Source organism: Episyrphus balteatus, chromosome 2 (genome assembly GCF_945859705.1).
Source record: "Episyrphus balteatus chromosome 2, idEpiBalt1.1, whole genome shotgun sequence".
In the NCBI taxonomy this organism is placed as follows: Eukaryota; Metazoa; Arthropoda; class Insecta; order Diptera; family Syrphidae; genus Episyrphus; species Episyrphus balteatus.
The window spans coordinates 50,892,073-50,917,895 of NC_079135.1; the positions used below are offsets into that span (position 1 = coordinate 50,892,073).

At 29.3% G+C, this 25,823-nt stretch overlaps 1 protein-coding gene across 2 annotated transcripts in view; it reads left to right on the forward strand.

Moving 5' to 3' along the window:
* LOC129911171 (homeobox protein araucan) overlaps nt 1-25,823 on the forward strand; it is a 148,676-nt gene that overhangs the window by 80,190 nt on the left and 42,663 nt on the right. For both annotated transcript variants that reach the window (XM_055988878.1, XM_055988879.1), the window contains exon 2: nt 12,557-12,985. In XM_055988878.1, coding sequence (XP_055844853.1) covers nt 12,557-12,985 — 429 coding nt within the window. The remainder of the gene's footprint in view (nt 1-12,556; nt 12,986-25,823) is intronic.

Genomic DNA, 25,823 nt, shown 5'->3' on the forward strand with positions numbered 1-25,823 from the left:
TGGGGGATTTCACATGAACATGGCGACGGTAAGCAAGCATCCCTGAGAAAAGTTTTTGAGAGTCGATTGAATATATTGGGGTTGTTGTTAAATGTTAGTTTGGTGTGGTGAATGCGATTGCAAAACATTTCTACTCACAGATGTTCCAATCAAATTCACCATTGTACTTCAAATCGAAATTGTATGCGCGAGTATCGGAGAGGAAAAGAGTTGATTTTTTTTCAGGGTCGTTCGGCGTGCGTCGCGCTGCCTATGTTGCTTTATATGAGTTTCACCATAATTCGATTAATTATTTTTATTGCTGTGCAAATTGAAAAATAATGCTAATCGCGTGGACGTGTGCAATGTGCCATGTTGAACAGCAAAGAGTATTGAATAATAAAATGCAATGAAAAATATGCTTCCATTATGGCGCTAGAACTTATTGCATTCATTTTGTTTAGGGAAGTATAATTTTCCGAAATAAGAAAGCACGCTCACTAGGTTTTTTTATGAATTATGGTGATAGGTATTGTTGACAAATTGGAGAAAAATTAAATTTCATTGTTTAAACATGTAAACTTTTTCGCAAAAAAAATTGTATTCAATGTTCACCACGTTAATACCATATTGTTTCTTAAATATCTTTCCATTTCTGAAAGTTTCTTTAAAGGTAAAAAAAAACAATAATTTTAGCCATATTTCTTTACCATTAATTACTTTAAAATGCACTAAAATCAGCTACTCCAACAACATGACTTTACATTTCATCTTTTTAACATGTCTTTTTTCGCCGTTTACATAGGTACATACAAAATTTTAGAAGAAGAATTTTGCAAAAACTGAGCGGAGAACTTTTTGGTCGGAAACAAATTAGATCTTGCACCAAATCATAGTTTTCTAAAAGATTTTTGTATGCTGAATCCGAATCCAAAACCATGTTTTTGAAATACTCGAATATAAACAGGTCAAAAACGCGGTTTTTGGGTACTTTTAAAATCAAGTTTCTACACCGTTGATTTTTATTTTTGCATAACTACTTATATCCAATATGCAGTCATTTTTTATCGTCTTGAATATGTATGTATATTTATTTTTTTGGAAATAATATAGAAAGTTAGGATATATGATAGAAATTTATGATACTTCAAAATCTCAGCCGTAAAATATTTATTTAATGGTTTTTTAAGTAATTTCTAATTTTTGACTCCTGATTTTAATTCTAAAAAAACAAACAAGCAACATATTACGGAAAATTATATTTTTTGGATCAAACATACAAAATTTGATTTCAAATAATCAATCAAACCTACACCGAAAAAAAAATTTGATAATAACAGCTATCAAATTACCATTTTTGAGTGACAAAAATCGTCCAACAATTAAAATATAAATTTTGATCTGATTTATCATATAATTTTGTTTTTTTTTTAATTTTAGGTGGATAGTGAAAATTTCACTTTGACAATTAAAATATCAATGTTGACTAGATTTTACGTTTCAGTTTATTATAACGATATTTCTTTCTTTTTCTTTTTTATTATTTTTATTATTTTAAGTATTTTCTTTCTTTTTTCAAAACATTACTGAAAGGGAATATTCTTTATAAAGTAGTTGTTAAAATTTTTTTTTCTATTATAGGTGATAATAATTGTTTTGTTATTTTCTCCCAAACTATATGAAGTAAAATCTTATCACAACAAAAACATTACTGTTAAAAAAAGAGCCAAGTTCTCTTATATTGAAATTATGCTGGCACAAAAAGTACTGAGATGTAAAAGTGTACCAAGTTCTAAAGTTTGGGTTCAAATTCGTATCAATAAAATTTTGATTGTTCTCTTGACAGTTTTTCTTAATTATCGATTTTTAAAGTTATTTCAAAAATTGCCAAGTAAACAATCAAAATTTTATTGATACGAATTTGAACCCAAACTTTAGAACTTGGTACACTTTTACATCTCAGTACTTTTTGTGCCAGCATAATTTCAATATAAGAGAACTTGGCTCTTTTTTTAACAGTAATGTTTTTGTTGTGATTTCACTACTTTTTGCAAGGTATGGCTGTAGAATATAAAATCTCTATATTTGATGAAAATTCAGTGAAAATGGGTGGTTGCCACGCCCCCTGCCTGAAATTCTCAAACTTTAAATTTTTTCCTTTGTGTAAACTACCAGCTCCACCATTCTACCAAATTTCAAGATTCTACGACAATCAGAAGTGCTCTATAATAATTTATGAAAACTCAGCGGAAATGGGCGGTTGCCACGCCCCCTGGCTGAAATTCTCAAGTTTTAAATTTTTTCCTTTGTATGAACTACCAGCTCTACTATTCTACCAAATTTCAAGATTCTACGACAATCAGAAGTGCTCTATAATAATTTATGAAAATTCAGCGGAAATGGGCGGTTGCCACGCCCCCTGGTTGAAATTCTCAAATTTTAAATTTATTCCTTTGTATAAACTACCAGCTCTACTATTCTACCAAATTTCAAGATTCTACGACAATCAGAAGTGCTCTATAATAATTTATGAAAATTCAGCGGAAATGGGCGGTTGCCACGCCCCCTGGCTGAAATTTTCAAATTTTAAATTTTTTCCTTTGTATAAACTACCAGCTCTACCATTCTACCAAATTTCAAGATTCTACGACAATCAGAAGTGCTCTATAATAATTTATGAATATTCAGCGAAAATGGGCGGTTGCCACGCCCCTGGCTGAAATTCTCAAGTTTTAAATTTTTTCCTTTGTATAAACTACTAGTTCTACTATTCTACCAAACTTCAAGATTCTACGACATTCAGAAGTGCTCTATAATAATTTATGAAAATTCAGCGGAAATGGGCGGTTGCCACGCCCCCTGGCTGAAATTCTCAAGTTTTAAATTTTTTCCTTTGTATTAAATACCAGCTCTACTATTCTACCAAATTTCAAGATTCTACGATAATCAGAAGTGCTCTATAATATATGATGAAAATTCAGCGGAAATGGGCGGATGCCACGCCCCCTGAATTGAAAATCTTAAATTTTCGATTTTTTCCTTTGTATACACCACAAGTCCTATCACCGTGTAAAATTTCAAGTTTCTACGATATCGGGAAGTTCTCCATAATTTTGATGATCTGTCAGTGAGTCAGTGAGTCAGTTACGGTTTTTGCGATTTTTGAAGCCCTATATCTCAGAAACTACTCATCGTAGGAGGCTGAAATTTTGTGAGGAGTTTGGTTTTTACAAGCTCAACAAATGTAGTGAGTTTGAAATTTCTAGCATCTTTGGTGTGGAAGTTAGAGGGGGGTCGAAAATGGCCTGAGTTGTTTCCTGTAAATAAGGGTGTAGTGCCAAAGTTGCTAGAGAACTTGGCGGGGCACTACCGTGCCAATTGATGGCCGATCAAATTTTCTCAGTAAATCATACATTTTACGTCGAAAAAAACACAAAGCGCCTTCCAATTAGTACACATTAAGAGTTCTTTATTTAAAATATTGTTTTGATATTTTAGTTATCATAAAACACATTTTCTAGAGCATTTTTTGTTGATATTTAAAAAATGTTGATTTGATTTTTAAAAAATGTTAAATTTGTTTTTTTTTTCGGTTTAGCTTAAAACTAGACGTGATAGAACAAATCCTTAATATTTTTTGATTTCAGCACGCACTTGAATTCCTTCTCGGGACTTTTTTTTTTGTTCTTACCTACTGGTCGGTTAAAATGAGAAAATTGGCTGTTAAAAAATCTCTATACAAGTGTTATTTATTTAATCATGAAAAGCTCAAAATATATAGCTACACATACGTTATATTTCCGATCAAAATGCATTGAAAAAAAAATATTTCAAGTTTAAGATTCCATCAAAACAGCAAAATTTTAAGAAAATTCTCTAACCAATTTTTTTTAATGTCCAAAGCTAATTTGTATCTTTTTGTTTAAAGTTAAATAGGCATCTGGCTCATGAGTATAAAAGACAATTCCATTTTCAAGAAATAACCGACGGCTTTTATATCATCAAAACATTTTAATAACTTATACTTGACATCCCATTTCTGACCCTAATCACCTACCTACTCTAATTTATTATTGACTTGTAATTGCTTTGACTAATTTTTTTTTTTAACCATTTTCAACATAGACTTTATAAATAAAGGTCATTGATATCGAAGTCACAATCTTCTTAGACCTTATTCTTGACCAAACAAAAACGAAGACAACGTCATCGACAAAGCACGGTAACATGTGATGGTTTGCCAATAAAAAGATGCCGCCGCATTGTAAAGTAGTCGAAAGGTATTTCTTATTCTTTCCAAGGACCTAATGTTGCCCTAATGTCTAAAGGTCTGTGTGTATTTAAAATTAAAAAAAAAAAAAAAATAGACAAACAGCATTGCCATATGTGAAAACTGTTGATAATTTTGAATTTTATATCCACTTAAGCTTTTAATATTAATTGTACCTAACTAAAAACTAGTTTTTTGAGTGGCTTACTTAAACTGAAAAAAAAAGGATCTAAATGAAGCTAACAAATTACCTACTTAACTTAATTCCTGTTTTCTTACAATTTATTTGTTTTTTTTTTTAAATAAAACATAATCCTTCCCAACTAGAAACCTTTATGATATGGCAATACTAAACCAATAGAACACTTTGCCAGAAAATTCACCACTTTCTTGCTGATTTCTTATTTTTTTTTTTTTTCTTTTTTGTTGGTAAAATTTTTTACTTTTTTTTTTTGAAAATTCTTATTTGAATTGTTTTTGGTTTTCGAGGACACGCTCTGGTTCCCATTTAACTTGGGGAGACGCAAAATGCAAAATTTCAAACCTGCTACCAGCTATAATACCACATAGTTGTGTTTGGCCCTTAAACTTCACGGTCCTTTGCCGTGCTGTGGTGTCCTTTATTTTTATATAATTTTTTTTTTTACTTGTGTTTTCTCTCTTCCTTCTTGTTGTGTTGTCTGTGAATTTTGTCTTATATTGTATTGGAAGAAAATCTTCCTACAGTAGTTGTATTGAATATTGTTGTTTTTGTTGTTCAACAACAACCGCATCATAGAGTATAGATATATATAGTGACGTAGACGACATGGCCGATGGTCGTGATGCAGAAGTTCTTCGCAGGCGGTGGTTACACGTTTTACTTGTAGAAAACTTGAATACCCTGCAGTATACGTTGTTTGCATCTTATAAACTATAAATAAAGTAAAAAGAAAAGTGTGCGGAAAGAATAGTGGATAAAGTAGGGTACTATGGGGTCACACAAATCCAATCACACCAAAAAAATATTTCAGAAGTGACAGACTTAAGAAATTTTTTTGCTACACCAAGTTGAACTTACCATCAAAGAAAAGAAAAAGTTTTTATTTTTTTATTTTTATTTTGGTGGGCATATTCTTGGCTCGCGGTCATCAGTCATCCTTTTATTCCTTTTTTTTTCTTGCGTTTGCAATATTCTACTACTTCTTGAAAGAAAATTTATTACTTCCTTAGGGCAATTGAACACAAACTCCGAAAAGGACACATCATCGTCTTCTTTGGAGTCGGTAAAAATTTGTCAAACGTATTTTTGACGAATTTATGAACGCGCTCTTTAAAGTGAGAGGGTAGGTGCTTTGATGATGGTCAAGATTGTTCTTTGAAGAAATTTGCCGACATTTCTTCGACTGGTTAAGCAAAGATATCAAAGGTAGTGAGAATGTAGGGTTGTGACCCTTTGTTTTATTTTGTGTTTTATCTACTGTAAGGTCAAAGTAGCCCAATTCGTGATCATTAAAATGTCAACTTATTACATAAAAATAGAGCAACAAACTCCCAAAAGCTTTAACTACCTCTTAAATGTTAAAGATAAGGAAGGCTATAGAGAGAATGTAATAATGCCAATTCGTAGGTACCTATTTTTGTTCAATATCGATTGAAACCCAATTTGGAATATTTTGTATAATAATACATAGATTATGTTAGTAAATATGTACTCAAATTTGAATTTTCTTCCCTTTAATAAATCAAAAGGTATAGATACTAAATAACCATAATTAAATTTTGTCAATTAATCGATTTATTTGCGTGTCTCTGATTTTATATACCTACCTACCTACTTACATAATAGATACGCACATAGAAATCTCAATTTTCATTACCATATCATCGTTAAACAATTTACCAGCCCATAAAATTTTATATTCGCACCCCTTTCGTGCCATTGATAATGATGATGATGACGATGATGACGATGTTGTGTATCGAGTGTGTGAGTGTTTATTATGCGTATCTATGAAATAGTCAACGTTTCGCATTAACGCTCTTATTTTACGATCTAACTTTGGGTGATGTTGTTACTAGTGAGTTTAAAGTTGTTATATTATAGAGTAGGTTGGTTATCTATAAAAACAAAAAATCTAATGAATCTAACAAAATTCATACTCTCTATTAAGCAATTAAAACTGTAGTTATTGCTTTTTTATATTTTTGTATACCTAAAGACAAAATAAAAAAAAGAAACGAATTGAGATTTTAAATCTCTTTACATGCGATGGTAACACGCACAAACATAAGCAAGTTATCTTATACAACACAAATATGTAAAACATCTAAAACATCTGTGTAATTGAATCATAGAGTGTGTTATCGTTATCTATATTCAATCGGAACTTGAAGATGTGTCTTAAATAAAATGTAACTAATAGTTGGATAGGTTGTGTTACAACTACCAAAAAAAAAAAAAAAAAACAAAAACAAAAACAAAAAAAGTAAATTAAAACTTTGTGTGTTGTTTAAGTGCATTTTATGAAATTTTAATAATACGTTGCTAAGCTTTAGCAGTTTTTTTTTTTTTTATAGATCGTTGGAATTATATAACAATAAAGTCAACTGTAACCCCTTGTAACCCATGATCGTAAATTGTTAAATTAATAATGTCAATCGATTTGCCTTTAACTTTAAAAAATATGTATTTTATATAAATTAAATATCTTAATTATTTATCTACTCTAGTTATTTTGAAATTTACGGATTAAAAAAATAATTTTAAATAATTTTTTTTGTAAAAAAAAATGCAAAGACCCAAACTCAAGAACTATCATTAAATTTATTTCTATCATGAAAAACATTTTTTTCTGAATTTCGTGGTTTTTACAGAAAAAAATTTTTCTTCAAAAAAATTAAAACTTTCAACATTAACTCCCAATTAAAAACTGTTGGTGCCATTTATTAGAAATATGATGTGCTAGGTATTTCGATAAAGTATTATTCAAAAATTATGTTATACGCTTGATTGAACTTTAATTAACAATTAAATTAATGAGAAAGAAAAGAGAAAAAATGGTTTCCACAATTCTTTCCTATAACTCGGTAACTCTTTAAGACAGAGCATGCGTTCAGAGTTGCTCAATAATAGCCGAATAAATACCTATTCGACCTAGAGCATGTGAAAAATATTTCAAAATCATAATTTTTAGCTGTGAGGGAATATAGTTTTTGACAAAAAGTAGCCACATCGCCCTTAAGTGATTTTCAATAGTGGAGTAACTGAAGCTCAAAAAATGGGAATTTTAGGGAACACCTCCGATTTTGATTATTTGTTTTTCAAACGTCGGAAATTAAAAATACTTTACTATTTATGGGTTAAAAATTGCCGATGTAGCGTATTGTTCTAAGAAAAAAAAAAAAAAATTTGTGACTCAAAAGCTTGTTTCTATTTATAATAATTTGTGAGAAAATTGCTTCTACCGCTTAAACGATGTAAGACTGTCCCTCAATCCCCTAAACATAGTTTTTTTTTTCTTTAAATAATCTAGACAACATTTTGATATAATTTAATTTATGAAATTTAAGGTTTTTGTTCTATATCTCAATTTAAATTTAAGAAAACAACAGCGGCAATTTTTAACCCATAGTGGTTTAAGCATTTTTAATTGCCGACGCACGGACGTTTGAAAAAAAAGATAGTCAAAATCGGATCCCAAGTAATTGGCTTAAGTTACTTAAGTTATTAACAACAAGTAGAGATTTGCCATACTTTGCAAAAATGAGGGTCTATCAAAATATCTTATCGGTATTTCAAAATTCAAATTTCTACCCTATACAAACTAAGTTAAGTGCAAATCTAATACTTACCCTGTACAGCCTTGACTCCACTATCCTTAAAATAGCTAATTTCCTATTCATTTTGCAAATCAGCGATAGTTTATTTTGTATCTTTATAATTGAAATGAAACTTTATCGGCGTGAAATCAATTCCCAAATTGCAACACTACCTCTCTGACTACCTGCAAAACACAACGAACACCATAAAGAAAGTTGACATGAAAAAACCAACATCATCTTCATTTTTGTGTTTCATTTTAAAATTTGTTACTATATCTCGATGTTTTGTTCTAACTATGTCTTTCAGTAAATTAAATCACCACAACCCATATAAGAAAGTCAATAAAAAAAGTTTTTTGATGAAAATCGGTTCCCTATATAACAAACTATTATACGATATCGGATCTGGGTGACAAAAGCCAACACCGCTTTTAAAGATACGAAGCCGCATTTGAATTTATATCGTTTTTTTTACATACGAAACGAAAAACAAAAAAAATTTCTTCTTTGTCATCATCGCAAGATATAAAAATGTTAAAGATATAAATACAAAAGAAACAATTAAATCCCGCCAACGAATGGGTCTATAAATTTCAAAAACGAATGAATAACTACCTGGGCTTCGTTAAGAAAAAAAAATTAAAAACAACAACAACAACAAAAAAAAACGACAATTGATTATGACATAAAATTGGACCAGAAGAACAGCAACTTCCTAGAATAAAAAAAAAAACTACTCGTCCTTCTCCAATATACTCTTGTGCTCATATTCACTTTTCACATCTGCCTGTCTGATTTCGAATTCGTTGATGAAGATCCAGATCGGCATCCTTCTCGGTCGTATATACTATATACAATCCAATCCAACCCACACGATCGCCATTTGAGTTCGTAAACGCACGCGAAGCAAAAAAAGATTCCACTACAAAAAATATTGGCGAATGACAATCATTAAGTAATTTGATATAGGATTTTATTTTTATATGAATTTCCATACGAAAAAGTTTGCTCTCGCCGAATTGCCTCTGCCGCATGATCATCATTGAATATAGAGGATCGTTTCGTTTCGATTGAAACTCTTTCTTTCCACGCCCAGGTGCTCCTCCACCAACACCATGATGACAAACAATCATTAAATTTGTCGTTGGCATTGCACCGCCACAATGAAGATGATGACGATGATCTTTTGCATGAAAGAAAAAAAAAAAAATAGAAATAAAAATAAAAACCAAAACACGCGGTCCAGCTGTAATAACGCGACCATTGCGGGCGCATCCACTTCGGCAAGCACCAGAAGATAGTGAGTTTGTGTTTTTTTTTTGTTTTTTTTTTGTTTGCCATTCCGCTCAAATCTGATAATAAAAAAGAAATTATAAATAAAAAAAAATATTTGCGGATCAAGGCGAAAAAAAAATTATCAATCCTCGGAAAGATCGAGGACCCCTGTTCTCCGTTTTTCGTTCATTGTGATTTTTTTTTATCCGATTCTTTCCTAATAAACAGTGTTGCATTTAAGTTATTGAGATTCCGATATCAATAAAATTCTGGGCCCCTTAATCATAAAAAAAGTGTTAATTTTTTTAATTAAAAAAAAAAAAACACAGCTATTTATCGCCTATTAACGTTCTTATGCCATTTTAACAGTTTATACCAATCATCTATGAATGAAAAATTCTTTAAATGATTCTACTGCTTCTTAGTTTTACTTACCAATGCCCATTTTCTAGTACAGCTAATATATGTATGTTAAAGATAATTTCTAAACTTATTTTTCTGTATTTAGCTGCTAACTGGTATAAATTAGTCGCCTAATGCAGAAAGTTATGAAATATTTTTACAAAGGCTTTGTATCGTTTGTATAAAGAAGTTTTAAGCCAAATTTTCTGATGACATTATACTAGTTTATACCAACCAATCGAATGTTAATAAGCTAAATTCAATATATTCCTTTAAAGCAAAAAAGTGTATACAAGTTTTCTAAAACCGTTTTCAAACTCATTTCAATGTTTTCAATAGTAATTCATTTTTATTATTTAAAAGGAAGTTTATTGGTATAAAACGTACCAACGAACTATGCAGTTTCCTTGACAACCAAATCGTATAATTTTGATTGCATTATACCAGTTATAAAGGCATACGTTTTTAACTTTGCAACTTTTGTGTGTCAAATTCATTTTCATTTCAAAAGAAAGTTTAATTATCTAACTAAAAATGTGTTTTTTTTGTGGACTAAGTCACTTTTGGCATTGTTTAAAGAAAAACTTACATAATAATTTTCTTTTAACGATTTAATTATATTTCCTTTATGAAATCACTAGAGGAGCAATAAAGAAGTTTATTTACTGCAATTTCGCTTTCAAATAAACTTTACCCCTTAAATAATAATTATTTTAAGGCTAGATTTGATGGCATTTAGGAGTGACTTAGTCCACTTTCATAATTAACCCTCTATTGCATACGAAGCCAAATATGGTTTTGTCTGTTTGTATGCACTTTTCTCTTCTCTGTCACAAAAAAATGGTAAAGATTAAATACAATCCTCTTCTTTAAGTTTCTGAAAACCCATAGAGATAGTTTTTTCGTGTGTCCGACACAAAATAAAGGTGTATTTTATGATCACAGGTGAGTCGATCAGTCGTGTGCATTGAAATCGAAAATGTAGAATATATTCATACTTTAAGTGTTAATTACTGCGTTTGTTTGGAAAGTAAAGTGGAATTAAAAATTTATTTTTGATCGATTGTCTAATTGTGTATGCTATGAACCAATTTTTGTTGAAAAAAAATTATTGGCCTGGTCTTGGGAGGGCAAAAAGTACGGAAGCCATATTTGGCTTCGTATGCATTAAGGGGTTGTAAATCTACACAATTTGTTAAATTTTTTTGTTGGAAAATTTTGTTTCTTTACATTGTTATTTTGCTTGGAAATTATGTTTTCCTTCAGAAATGGAGCCCCTTCGCCTTTAGAGACATTTTTCTCATGTTAATCCCATTTCCTTTAAAATTTTAGGGGGAGGGGGGCTCACCAATAATTTTTTTCAATAATTTTATTACTTTATAGTTTTTGTAAGATCTGGAAGTAGGTGAAAATGTTGAAGCAAGACTAACTTCGACAGTGGAAAGAATGTGAACCAGAAGAAATGTTTAAAACGGACGAAAACAAATTGCTTTTCTCGGTTCCATGTCTTAAAATGAGCCAAATTTGAATTAGTTCGTAACCTTTTGTAATACAATGTATTTTTTTACTTTATTTTGTTTTTAAATGATAAATATTTATTTTTTGATGTTTTTAATTGTATTTTTTACATAATCTGAATAAATAAAATTTGTAAGATTTCTCACCCCTTAATGCATACGAAGCCAAATTTGGCTTATAAACAAATTTTTTAAACAAATTAATTTAAACAAATTTTTTTAATGAAAACCGTTTTGAAACAACCCAAAGAACCCATGTAATGCATTTTTTAATTTTTTCGTCCGCTAATATTAATTCATGCAGTAGAGGGTTAAGGGCACATATAGTATTTATAATGTACCATGTTTTACACCGGTAGAACGGTAATTGTTAAGGGGAAATAATATTTGGCATAAACTGGTCTAACGACCTTTACAAAGTCTTAAATTGCCATATTCCCGCCGAACCGCAAGTCTCTGTTGACAGTTTAGACTTTAGACAATTTATACCAATCATCAGTTAAGTTGACTTTGAAGTATAAGGTCAGTTTTTTATACCAGTTAAATACTCTTTCCTCAAATTTTCATTGAGTTAAAAATGCTTTAACTGTTTTACGTATTTTTAAGTTCAAGTTTCATGCCATACTAAGAGGTCATTGAATTTCGACCAGTTTCTTACTTGCATCTTGGTACAAATCCACTCCTGTTTGGCAGATTTACAAAAATACACTGACTCTTCATTATTTGTCTTGCTTTTGGTTAATTTTTTGTTTATCTCTTGTTGTTTTTTTTTTTTTTTTTTGTTCTCGTTTTGATATCAACAGAAATTAATAAGATGCGACGGTATTCATGATTTGCCTTCTGATCCTTCGAAAGAAAAGGGAACCAAAACTAAAAACAAAACAAAAATAAACAAAAACCGTATCTGAATTGTGTGTGTGTGTTTTTTTTTACCTGCCGAAGCCAAAACGAATCACCGGTCATTGAAAAAGTGACAGGAGCTGTTGTTGTGGCAGGAGCGTAGCGGCTGACTTGTGTTTAACTCTTTTCTCTTTATATTGTGGCTTTGTTGTGACAAGGAGAAGAAACCCCTATAAGAATCGAAAATAATCGTTAAATGTTTAATGAAATGGAAATAGAAATTAAGAAAAAAAAAAAAACATTTATAAGGAAATAGGTATAACCCTTTTTTTTAGGCAGGCTATAATATTTTGACTTTGCAGTCAGAATTAATCAAGTTCTTAACTTTTGATTACGATAAGCAGAAGCGAATTATATCCGGTCCACTTCGTTGATATTCTTATTCATTGAATTCTTTTTGTCTTTTCAGCTTCTGGTAGGCAGTGGTGGTGGAGGTGGCGGTGTTGGTAGCGGTGGTGGCGGTGGCGGACAATCAACAACTGCAGCCTCGAGTGCCCAATCACCGATATCAGGTGCAAATGCACCATCACTAAGTCCATCTGGCGGTTCGGGGACTGGTGTGCCGACTGGTGCTTTAAGTCCTGGCGGAATTTCGCAAACATCAAACGCAGCACCCGGCACCGGTTCCTGCTGTGAGAATGGCCGACCAATTATGACAGATCCTGTATCAGGACAAACGGTGTGTTCGTGCCAATACGATTCTGCGCGTCTGGCGTTATCTAGCTATTCGAGAATACAAACAGCGGGTGTTGGCGTCTATGGGACACCGTATCCGTCAACCGATCAGAATCCTTATCCAAGTATTGGTGTAGACAGTTCAGCATTCTATTCACCTCTTGTAAGTATGATTGTTGATTTTATTTGTATTAATTTAATGTTAATTAAGTACTTTCTTGATGAATAAAATTAAATAAAATAAAATAAAATAAATTAAGATACAATAAAATACAATAAAATAAAATAAAATAAAATAAAATAAAATAAAATAAAATAAAATAAAATAAAATAAAATAAAATAAAATAAAATAAAATAAAATAAAATAAAATAAAATAAAATAAAATAAATTAAGATACAATAAAATACAATAAAATAAAATAAAATAAAATAAAATAAAATAAAATAAAATAAAATAAAATAAAATAAAATAAAATAAAATAAAATAAAATACAATAAAATACAATAAAATAAAATAAAATAAAATAAAATAAAATAAAATAAAATAAAATAAAATAAAATAAAATAAAATAAAATAAAATAAAATAAAATAAAATAAAATAAAATAAAATAAAATAAAGTAAAGTAAAGTAAAATAAAATAAAATAAAATAAAATAAAATAAAATAAAATAAAATAAAATAAAATAAAATAAAATAAAATAAAATAAAATAAAATAAAATAAAATAAAATAAAATAAAATAAAATAAAATAAAATAAAATAAAATAAAATAAAATAAAATAAAATAAAATAAAATAAAATAAAATAAAATAAAATAAAATAAAATAAAATAAAATAAAATAAAATAAAATAAAATAAAGTAAAGTAAAGTAAAATAAAATAAAATAAAATAAAATAAAATAAAATAAAATAAAATAAAATAAAATAAAATAAAATAAAATAAAATAAAATAAAATAAAATAAAATAAAATAAAATAAAATAAAATAAAATAAAATAAAATAAAATAAAATAAAATAAAATAAAATAAAATAAAATAAAATAAAATAAAATAAAATAAAATAAAATAAAATAAAATAAAATAAAATAAAATAAAATAAAATAAAATAAAATAAAATAAAATAAAATAAAATAAAATACAATAAAATACAATAAAATACAATAAAATAAAATAAAATAAAATAAAATAAAATAAAATAAAATAAAGTAAAGTAAAATAAAATAAAATAAAATAAAATAAAATAAAATAAAATAAAATAAAATAAAATAAAATAAAATAAAATAAAATAAAATAAAATAAAATAAAATAAAATAAAATAAAATAAAATAAAATACAATAAAATACAATAAAATACAATAAAATACAATAAAATAAAATAAAATAAAATACAATAAAATACAATAAAATACAATAAAATACAATAAAATACAATAAAATACAATAAAATAAAATAAAATAAAATAAAATAAAATACAAAAAAATACAATAAAATACAATAAAATACAATAAAATACAATAAAATAAAATAAAATAAAATAAAATAAAATAAAATAAAATAAAATAAAATAAAATAAAATAAAATAAAATAAATAACCCGGCATAATGAAAAAGTAAACACTTTCTTTAAAAAATCACCCTGTCTTTCTATAAATATCTCCAATTTATTCCCGACTGCAGGGTTATATGTTTTGCAGTTTAGTTCACAAAAGCATTATCTTCACTTAATATTGGCAAGTTAATAGCTGCTGTAACATCAATTTAACATACTAAAATAAATCACATAAATTGCTGTCAATTTTGTTTAAATATAAAAAAATGTTCCACGAGTTGAAAAAGTTTGAGCTTATAAGATTGTATAAACCACACGAAACCGCCCGGTTTGTTGTCAAATGAAATCAATCTGCATCACAAGCCTGCATAAAGAGTAAATTGTTGTTTGAAACCGCACCATCAAGCTTACTCTTCGAATTTAGTTCGCCGCAGTGTATATTCTTTCATCAAGCCTTAACCCTCTAACCATCCGCCTCTTTTACACCATAGAGATATGTAGACAACAACGACATCTACAACATTGGCAGTGTAAACACGTATTAAAAGTCTAAATTGCCATGTTAAATAAAATTAGATACTTATCTACTAATTATTCCCATCAACCGCTAACTCAACCCCTATTTTATGTGTGTTGAAGTGTGTGTGTGCTTGCAGTTCTTTTTATTTCTTTTTACATGAAAACAGGTAGAGTGCATTTTTTTGTTGTCTCCATGTTCCGTTGATTTTTTTTTTTTTTTTTTCATTTTTGTATGAATAATTTTTGTTCCTTTTTCTTTTTCTTGCATTTCTCTAGACTCTAAAGTTTCTATTTTATTTTATTTTGTACCACACGTGTGTGTATCTGTGTTTGTAGAAATGCAAAGTGTGGCGTGCATCACTGCATCGATGGGCACCGCACCCCAACGCCATCGCCACCGCTCCTCCGTTGTTCGAACATTTGTATAAGGGAAACTTGAGTGACGATAGTCTGGTCGCTCTGGTGCGTGTTATTAATTTCATATCGCTTGTCAAGATGGTTGGTTGAGGGGGAGCGCAATGGATGCGGCAAAACTTAAGTTGTGAATGAATACAAACAAAAAAGAAAAACAGCAACAACAATTATTCCGTCTGTCCAATGCAGAGTTGTCGCATCGTCAAAAAAAAAAAAAAACAAGTGTGCTTGTGTCGACAAATAATTATTAATTATCCTGCTTCGTGGTGACATTCATGTAGACGTAGACATTGATTCGTAATCGGATCAAATCGTTGCATTAAGCATTGATTTGTATTCATTCCGTACCTACGCTAAGAGTAAAATTTATAATAATAATAAATTTTGTACTGGGTGATGGTTGAGGCTTTTTATTTTCTTCAATTATAAATGCGATAATACCTTCATATTAATTACATGTGGGTAACTTTTACATCGGAACAGATAAAACAGTGTAGATAGTTGCTTGACTCCTAAGAATCTGGAAAAAGTATACATAAAAGAAAAGGCTGAGTGTTAGAGTTTGGATGAAATTTTCAACGAAATAAAAATCAAATAAATAGTGAAGTCGATTTTTCGTCATCTGTGTTTGCATTTTAGTATTCGAATATTGATTAATTTAGATTTAAAACTTTTAGTATTTATCTTTTGTGTAAGACCAGAAGATATAATATACTTTTTCACACAGGGTGATTTCAAATAAATAAAAACTGCGCGATAAAGATTTCTTTAAGAAAATGTGCTGCTCTAAGTAGGTACACACAGTGGAAGTGGTATGGTATTAAATGTATTCACTCCCATGGCAAAGAAATAAAAATGGATATTAATTTTTTTCATACAGGGTACATGCCATATACGAGTACTAATTTTGATCAAACCTCTTGGGATATAATTTTTTTTTATTTCTCCCTTTCTCTCACACAACTGGATTTGTTTCGACTAAATGCTGTCATATAGCATTGAAAATAGAAATGTATTTTTTGAAAAATTAAATTTAGGTCAGGTTTGAAATTTAAGAAAAAAAAATTTATAAAAAATAATTTTCTTAAAACCACCTGTAAGGATTTCGAAATTTTGTATTCCAAAATTAATAGAAATAAAGTTGTGTATTAAATGGTCCAATCAAAATTTTAAAATAAAAATTTCGAAGGTCAAAGGTTCTCTAGTTCATATTGCTATTTAGTCTTTTTCACTTCAGTAAAAAAAGAAGATCCGATTAAATTTCAAATTAAAAATTTAACGGTAGTCATTAAGATTGCATTTTTAGTCCTTACATATAGATAAATCTTAAGCCTGAAATTGCAAACAATCCGAAAAGAACATGTTAAAAAAAAAAATAAAGATACCTATTTTTTTTTACGGTCTTCTAATTTTCCCGCTTTTATATTTTATTTCAAAATGAACTACTAACAGTGAATTTAATTTTAACAGTTTTAATTTTTTACCACAAAATGGCTTATAAATCTCATCTGGTTTTATAATTTTTATCTTCAATACAAGATGAATTTCGTACCCAACAATATAATGTATACAAAAAAAAGTTACGCATACGCCACAGTGACCAGAGAAGTATTTTATTAAAAACTTGCTACCGATGAAATGAAGAAAGTTTTCTTTACTGTTTTAAAAATTTATATTATATATACATAAATAATAATAATTGATCAACATTTTTCATGTCACCATGAGAAATAACCGACAAAATTCGAAAAAAAATAATTTTTTTTTGTCAAATGAGTATTACTTGAAAATGTATCTTTTTTACAAAAAAAAACTTTATTTCTATAGGTACAAGAAAAATATAAACTGAACAGGCATTTGAAGTTGTGCAATGAAATTAAAGACTGAAGTGATTTATCATTAATTTTATGTGCGTTCTTATTGAAATTAAGGTATTAAACAAAAGAAGAACATTCTTTTATTTTTGTTTAATTTAAAAGAATTTATTTTATATTTACCAGAAATAAGGAAAATTTGTCCGCCTATTTTAAGGCTGCAGTTTTCTTGGAGAAAATAATCATTTTTAACAAAAAAAAACTTCCATGGATCAAAACTGGGTTTTATGGTTTTTCATAGTTTCTATGGCAATAACTGGACGAAATTGAAATGGAACCAAACTGCAGGCACCAGCTTTCTAATACAAAAAGATTATCAAAATTGGTTCACTTAGTCGAAAGTTATGCGGTAGCAAACGCAAACAAAAAAAAATACAGACGAATTGAATACCTCCTCCTTTTTTGGAAGTCGGTAAAAACTTGCAGAAATCCGTTTGGTTTAATACAGATTCTATTTTTGTTTTGCATGTCTCTCTTTCTCTGTGTAACTGTATTAACTGTTGTGTAAAAGTAAACTTAAGGAACTAAACTAACAAACAGACTTCAGAAAGACACCTCAGATTCCTTGCAGTTTGAGAAGTAAGTTCGAAAAGAACCTTCAATTGAGTGTTACTAAAGTCTAACAGAATTAAAAAAAAAAAAAAATTGATTTACCACAATGCAACACAATGAAAGCCAAAAATTAATGGAAAAAAATTATCTTCTTTGTTTTTATTTTTCATTTGTCAAAAGAGCTGTCACTTTCGATAAAGTTACGGTACGGCTTCTTTAAAACTTCCTTAAGACCTTATGACCAAATCGATCTTTTTTCAAGAGAATAACTTGTTAAACGTTCTCCTTTTTCAAACTTGAAAACACTGAAAACTACAACACAAACCGAAACTATTTCACCTAAAATTAGCGACAAATTAACCACCTAAAGTTGTTAATCGATCGGTGATGAATTTCTTGCTCACTTGACGCTCATAGCCTTTAACTCTCAACCATACTTTGTAAGAAAATCATAAAATTAGTGCTCAATTTTATCTTGTACATTTCTACTTCAATGAACAAAACAAAAAAATAATTCCCATCTTCCACTAGCCCGAATAGACTCTCTTAAATGATTAATTTGAAGACACCCTATAAAAATAATAATAAACTTCATGATGCATATTAAATGAATCTGTGAACCTATCTCGAATGGATGATCATCAAATATTAGGTTACACTTATTGTTTTCTGTTCTATTATAAACTTTTTCTCTCTCAACACGATTGAGAGGGGTATTTTCTTATTTTTTTCAGTTTTTGTTGTTGTTTTGGTTATTATGGCTAGGTTGTTTGTATTGTGTTGTGTGTTGTCAGAGAGTTCTTAGCACAACTAAAGCCTATGTTTTACCTCGTGTTAACAAGTGAGATACTTATATTACCCAATGCATTCCATTTAGGGTATTTGCATTTTTTTGTTATATGGTTCCCTCTGTCTATACCCTATCTTCTTTTTTTTTTTATTTCTTATTCTTTAGACTTCTCTTCTGTTTTCGTTTTTTTTTCTGTATTATTATTTTGTACATACACTTGTTTTGCATTTATTTTTGCTGTTTAGTCATGTATTTGCATATGTCTATATGCAATATAGCCTATCCACAATACACACTAACACTCGAGCAAGCGCATTGGGTTTCAAACTTTTTGTCAAGCATTTGAATGCTTGCACTTCAATTTGTTAGGAGACAATCTGATGGAGAAAGAGTGGAAGTAGAGATGTAGGGGAGGAAGTTGTTAGGCGATTGATTGTGGATTGTCTTTGAAATCGAATACCATCTAACAAATGCGTGCAGAAATTTCAACAGAAGGAACAAAAAAAAAAAATCCAAGCGGTACAGATCAGTGATACAACACAATACCACCCTTTTCTTCGTCGTAAAGCCTTTTTTCAACACGATGCGAAAGGGTATACCCTATACCCACTTATAGGTTCTGACAAGGCACAAATAATGAAATAAAACGAAACCTTTTGAATAAAAAAAAAAAAATACCATCTAGCTCGTCCTCTCTCTGGGCACAGAGGTTGTTTCACAACTTAAGTAAAGTGTATAGTAGTAGTATCTAGTAGAGATACATGTCGTAACAATTAAAATGGCGTTCAACAGACACAAAATAGCCCCAACAAGGACACATTTATACCAACAACCGTATAACACACACGTGTATAAGCATTTTAGGGGGGATGGTTTCGCTCGACTATAGAAATGGCAAATAGGGTTGCATGATGGTTTGGATTCTGATGCTCATATGCTACCGTTAGGTATAGTGGGTGCTTAAACTAGTTACAAGTGCATTAAATATATCTTAAGCCAACTTGAGAGTAGAAAGGTTTATTTTTGTTATAATGCAATAGTGTGTGGATGGGAATGTGGATATCAATGTATGGGGTAGTTCTAAATCCAAATGGGGTTTATGCTAGTACAAACATCTGCCTGCCTTCTGCTTCTGTTTCTATGCTCCTCTTGTGTGCACCACAAGGATTAAGCATGCAGCTTAAGTGTGGATTTATGCTAATAATAAACACTCCGCAAGTGCATAAGTGTGTGCCATCCAGAGAAAGAGGTATAGAATAGAACCCTGGGACCACCTATATTGTACACCGTACCACACACATGTAGTTGGTTTTTATGCTGGTAATTCTCTTTTTTTTTGTTTTGTCTTTCAACTTTTACTTGCTTCTAGTGTCAACTTTCACCGCACAATGTTAGGAACAACAAAAAAAAAATAAAACTAAACCCTCAGAAAGAGTTTTCTCCATCAGGCAAAAAAAAAGTTTGTTGGCGGATTAAGGAAGTTGTGGACGATATCCTTTCGCATCATCATCTATACCCCAACCCACAGTTTGACGACTTTATGCATGCACGCGCAAGAATTCAATCCTTTGATGTATTCTCCAATTTTTTTTCTTTTAAACTATTTTTTTATGCCGGAAGAATGTTTCTGTTGCTTAAGAAGATTGGAAAAGATCAAATTGTTATTGCAGAAAAGAGGTTGGATCAAAGGTGTTTATTGCAACAGGACATACAACAATGTTAACCAGGCTACAACCAGCTTTACCTTCCTACCGATAAATAAAATTAGCTACGGCCAACAACAACAAAAAAAAATAACATTGCATGCAGCAATTCTTCAATTATTATTAATTATATCATCTCTATGCATTTCGCGGATGGGTAAAAACATAATATGAGTTGAAGCCATCAGCTGCCACAAAGCTCTCTGGTGCAATGCAACAACCAGCCAAACATGACCTTTTCGTGAGAGGTGTGACTAATCACCCGTTTTTACATCACATTAACTCTGCGGTGTGTGGTGAATTTAGTATAGTAGCAAGGTAGGTTTCGTACTACAGGTCTAATGGGTATACTGTTCATAGGGAAGAAAAAAAAAAATGAGTGCAATTATTTTAATGTTTAATAAATTTGCATAAAATTCTAATTAAGAGTCGAGAGTAAAGTGGACTGTCCATAAGCTGGACGAGTATAGGTACCTACCTAGCAACATTACTGCCTACATAAATGTTTCCATGGGCATATTTACACTCCTAATCAATAATATTGATCATTTTTAGCTTTTTTTTTAATTTTCATTTCGACCCAAAACTTTGATCAGATATTTAATAGAAAGTTTAAAATGTTCGTTAGATATAGGTCACTAAATAAAAGCACTTACTGAATAGTTCGTCTTTAGTTAAAGCATATAAACTCAACAATACAAGGATTTTTTTCATAAATTTTCCTTCATTCGTAAAAAAAATTATTTTTTTTTTAGATTTTGCGTGAATTTATTATTTTTTTTTGGAGTGTTTTATTTTTTTTTTAATTTCAAAATCAAAAAGATTAGGCACACACTCCTAATCAATAATATAGATGCTTTTCAGCACTTTTTTTCCCATTTTCATTTCGACCCAAAACTTTTATCAGATAATAGAAAGTTTAACTTGTTCGTTGGATATAGGCCACAAAATAATTTCTATTTATGATTCAATAGTTTGTTTTGAGCTAAAGCTCATAAATCCCACTATAAAAGAATTTTTCATAAAATTGTCATTAATTCGAAAATATGATTATTTTTATTTTTTATTTTGCGTGAATTTATTATATTGATGTGGAGTGTTTTCTGTTTTTTTTTTTTAACTTTAAAATCGAAAGGATTAGGTGTATCTAGACAGTTAGATACCACCAAACCTACCAGAAACTCTCGATTTTGCGCTCCGTCAGCCGTTGACATTGGTCATTTGATGGGTGTTACGCTGTCCAAAATGCTCATTGAACAGATATAGATAGTATGACAATGGATTCGACTACACCAGGATTAGGATCGAATGACGTGTTGGTGACAAAATAAACAACATACAAAAAAAAGTTTAAAATACCTAATTCATAGTTTATGTTACACAATTCAACAACATTATGACTGCACTGATCCTATTTTGTGTTACCCTTCAATTTCGTGTGTTTGCTAAAGAGAAGGGTCCTATATAGAAAGGACGGCATTGATATGCAGTTTTTTTTTTGTGTTTGTTTTTATAAAGAAGAACTTTAACCAAATGCATTATGCTAGACACATGGACAGTTTTATTTGATGAAGAAATAAAAACAAAAAAAAAATGCAGAATTTAATTCCACTTTGGTGATAATTGAACAAAACTATTGCATAGTTAAACTTAACAAGGTGATTATCGAAGCGTATAGAACATAATACCAGAAGTTCTTTTCTCTATAGGGAGTTTATAGCTGGGTGAAAAAATGAGGTAACAGAAAGAAAAATAAAAAAACAAAACACATGCAATGGTCAGAATGAGGTTTTTTTTTGCAAGAAAAAGAAGAAAAATTAAATGAATTGGGAAATTCTTGCACGAAAAGATACATACACTCCTGCTCAAAATTAACGCACACTTTTTTCTTCTTTAGTCATACCCCTACATCTTATTTAAAATGGCTTTTAAATTATTTGTTGTATTTTTTTGTGTTTGGTTATTATTAAGCAAGTCAGAAAAATGTTAAACTGCAACAGTATTATCAACCAAAAAAAAGATGAACCAAATTTAGCAATTTAAGGTCTAAAAACTGATATTAAAATAATTTTTGTTTTTTAAGAAAAAAAATTTTTTAAAATGGAAGCACGTGACAGTTCTTTCCAATAATTTTATTCAATACTTGGCATTGTCTCCTCTAGCGCTTATGACAACTTGGAGTCATCTATTCATTCCACGAATTAACATTTGAAGGTTTTATTGTAACTTTTCTTTCACTCCAATTTTCTGTGGATCAAGAATGCTTGGAGGTGGATTTCGGCCGCAAATGCACTTTTTTCAACATTTCCTAGACATGTTCTATTGAATTCAAATCCGAATATCTGTGTGGTCAATTCAAGGGTGGCATATTTTAATCTTGAAGATATTTTCAAACCACTCTAGCATGCATTATCGTGCATCAGACTGAACTGTGGACCAAATCTAGGGGTGATTGGAACCGCATGGTGTTCGAAGATATCAGTCAAGTATTTTTGGGTATTTAAAGTAGGTCTAGGAGAGCTCACTAACTCCGTAGGTGTTGTAAAGCAGAGTTTACTTCATGAAAATTTATGACTCATCTCTAAAAGGTTAGCGGGTTGACAGATAGACTTCAGCATATCTCTCCAAATCTTCCCCACAAACATTTTACTCCATACCTTCAATTTAAGATCACTCCTGTCTTATTTGAGAAAATAACCACGATACAGTGAGACAAAGTAATAGTAGGAATTTTCTGTAAAATAAATATGATGTGCGTTAAATTTGAGCAGGAGTGTATATACAAAACTTGAATCTACCTACTTTTTTTTCTGTTATTAAATTTGCAATTAAAAAGTCATCTTTATTGTATGAAAGATGGTGTTTCTGTAATTATTGGTTATTATTATTTATTTTTTTTTTTAACTTTAGCTTATTTGTTAAGAATTTAAATCTAATTAGAGAGAATTTTCTCTCATGGCCAGTTTCACAAATGAATTATGAATAATTATGGCGCGGTGTGTGCCGTTAAGTTCAATATTTTATTTCTTTTTTTTACATTGTTTCTTTCCAACACCTAATTAAGTTTAAATCGAAATTTAAACCAATTCACAAGATACGAACAGGGTTTCTGATAGTTATTGCTGCTCGCGAAATATATTGAATTATTGTATTGAGAACAATTTTACTTGATTTTCAACCAACCTTTTTTCTAATTTTTAATGGAGCCTTTAAATATCATAGAGAGTGAATTTATTGGGCCTTAGAAGTTTAAAGCTTTGTAAAAAATCCAAAATTAATAATTTTGTACGTACAGTCGACTCCCTCGAGGGAGTTAGAGGGAGTTTTTAAAAAATTCGAGTTAGATTGATAACATTTTTTTTCTTGAATATAAATACGATAACAATGAATAAATAAATAAACAAAGGTTTCTTACTCCGGATCGGAGCAAATTCGCTCCACTTTTGAGGGAAAAAAAAAAACAATTTCATCCAAAATGCTCCGATTTGTCGAGATTTTCTCCCCTTTTTCCACACAGAGAAATTGTTGACCGAAACTAACCTAACTAATGAAATTGTATTTATTTTAGAATTGCAAACTCATTTTTGAACTAACATTTGCATTAATGAGATTTTTAAAAAAATATAAATTGGTCCAAGGTGATTTTATCTAAAAAAAATTCTTTTTCATGAATCAAATTGACTTAAATTTAAGAGTTTATTGTTTTTTTATTTAAAAAACAAAATTCCTGAAAAGTAAGGATTTTTTGTTTCAAATATTGTCTACCTACTCCACTTTTTCTTTCAAATTTGCTGACCTAGGACATTTTTTGAACAAAAAAATTCTGCTAATTCTGTTTTTTTTTTTCATAGCATATGCGCTTGCATCTCATTAATCCATTATAGTAATTCAACTTTACTACTTTTTCCTTACTGTTAATTGTGTAAATGTCCTAAACATGTGCTATAATGCATAGACTGACTTTCTTATAAATCACATCTATAAACTGTTGAAAACTATAAGAAACTAAAAAGAAAGATAAAACATATTCCTTTCTTAGTCAATTTTTCGAACATTTACCTTTACTTGATAAATAGGTAATTAATAAATTTCTAATTATTTTTCGAAATTATTTAACATTAAAAATCTTTTCTTAATATTTTTTAATTTATTGATTTATCAAACAAACAATGAACATAAAAAAAACTTACAAAGTGAGTAAGTAATCAAATAGATAATTTTACCAAATTCTGCAAAAAATTAAAAAATAGTTTGGAAAATGTTTAAAAGCGTGCGCTTTAAAACATTTTCCAAACCATTTTTTAATTTTTTGCAGAATTTTGTAAAACAGAATTATGAAAAGCAGAATTTCGAAAAGCAGAATTTTGAAAAACAGAATTTTGATAAGCAGAATTTTGAAAGCAGAATTTTGTAAAGCAGAATTTTGAAAAAAGAATTTTGACCCCTGCAGAATTTTGACCCCAACCCGTTAGTCGACTGTATATAATTTGAACGGATTTTTCTAAAAAAAAATTAAAACAAATAAACTGTTTAAAATTTTTGTGAACTAAACGAAGTATGTCATTTGTTTTCTATTACATATACCTACCTAACAAAAAAAAATTAAAAACAAATTTTAAAAATCTTCCAAAGTTTATAAATTTCATTCATGAATTTTTTTTTGTACATTTTAACTAATCTAAGCATTATTATTAGCGCCACCTAGCTATGCATTTTAGTTTCATACGAATAATTTGACTTGGATTTTAAAGAAACGTAATTTTGTCGAAAGACACAAAAAAATTGTTTTAGAGATAATATTTTTTTTCAATCTTTTTTTTTTAGAATGCATTTTTATGAAGATTTTTGTTCGCCTTTGATCAGCTTTTCTTCCCGAACTTTCAGTTAGGACCGACACTGTAGCGCCGATTAAATTTTTTCAAAAATATGTCATTCAAAAGATTTTCGTGGATGCAAACATGGGTGACATTAAAGATAAAATTTCCATTACCTACTGATATCTTTTTCTTTCTAGTAATTTTTATTAACATTTGTTGAACAAATATTACCGTTAGCCGTAACTCATTCACACATACATCCAAATAAAAATCAACTCAACCAAAGAAGTCAATTGAATCAAATTAACAGAAAACTGATGCAAAATTTTTATTTTTTATTTTTGTTTCATGCTAAATGATTCCATTAGTGTAAAATTAAAACAAAATTAATTCCAGGCAATCAGCGTGATGGCGCTTCTTTTCTAGATTGCATACACACTAACTATAGGATAGCTTGCCAAAAGAGCAAAACGCGAACAGGTGTGTTAAGTTGTTGATGTCGAACTTTCAACATCTATGTTTTTTCTGCTCACATTGGCGTATGTACAGAAAAATAAAAATTATTGTTTCGTTTTAATTTAATTTTTTGTTTTTCTTTCTCATTTTTCATTTTATTATTTCTACGAAACGCAAGTGTACAAATATTATATGCTTTTAGCAATGCGTTCCACTTAATTTATTTGCTTTTGCAGTTTTTTTTTTTTTATTTATGATGAAAACTTAATTAGAAGAGTTCACATTGCGTGCGGCTGTATTTTCCACTTATGAGCCTTCGACATGATG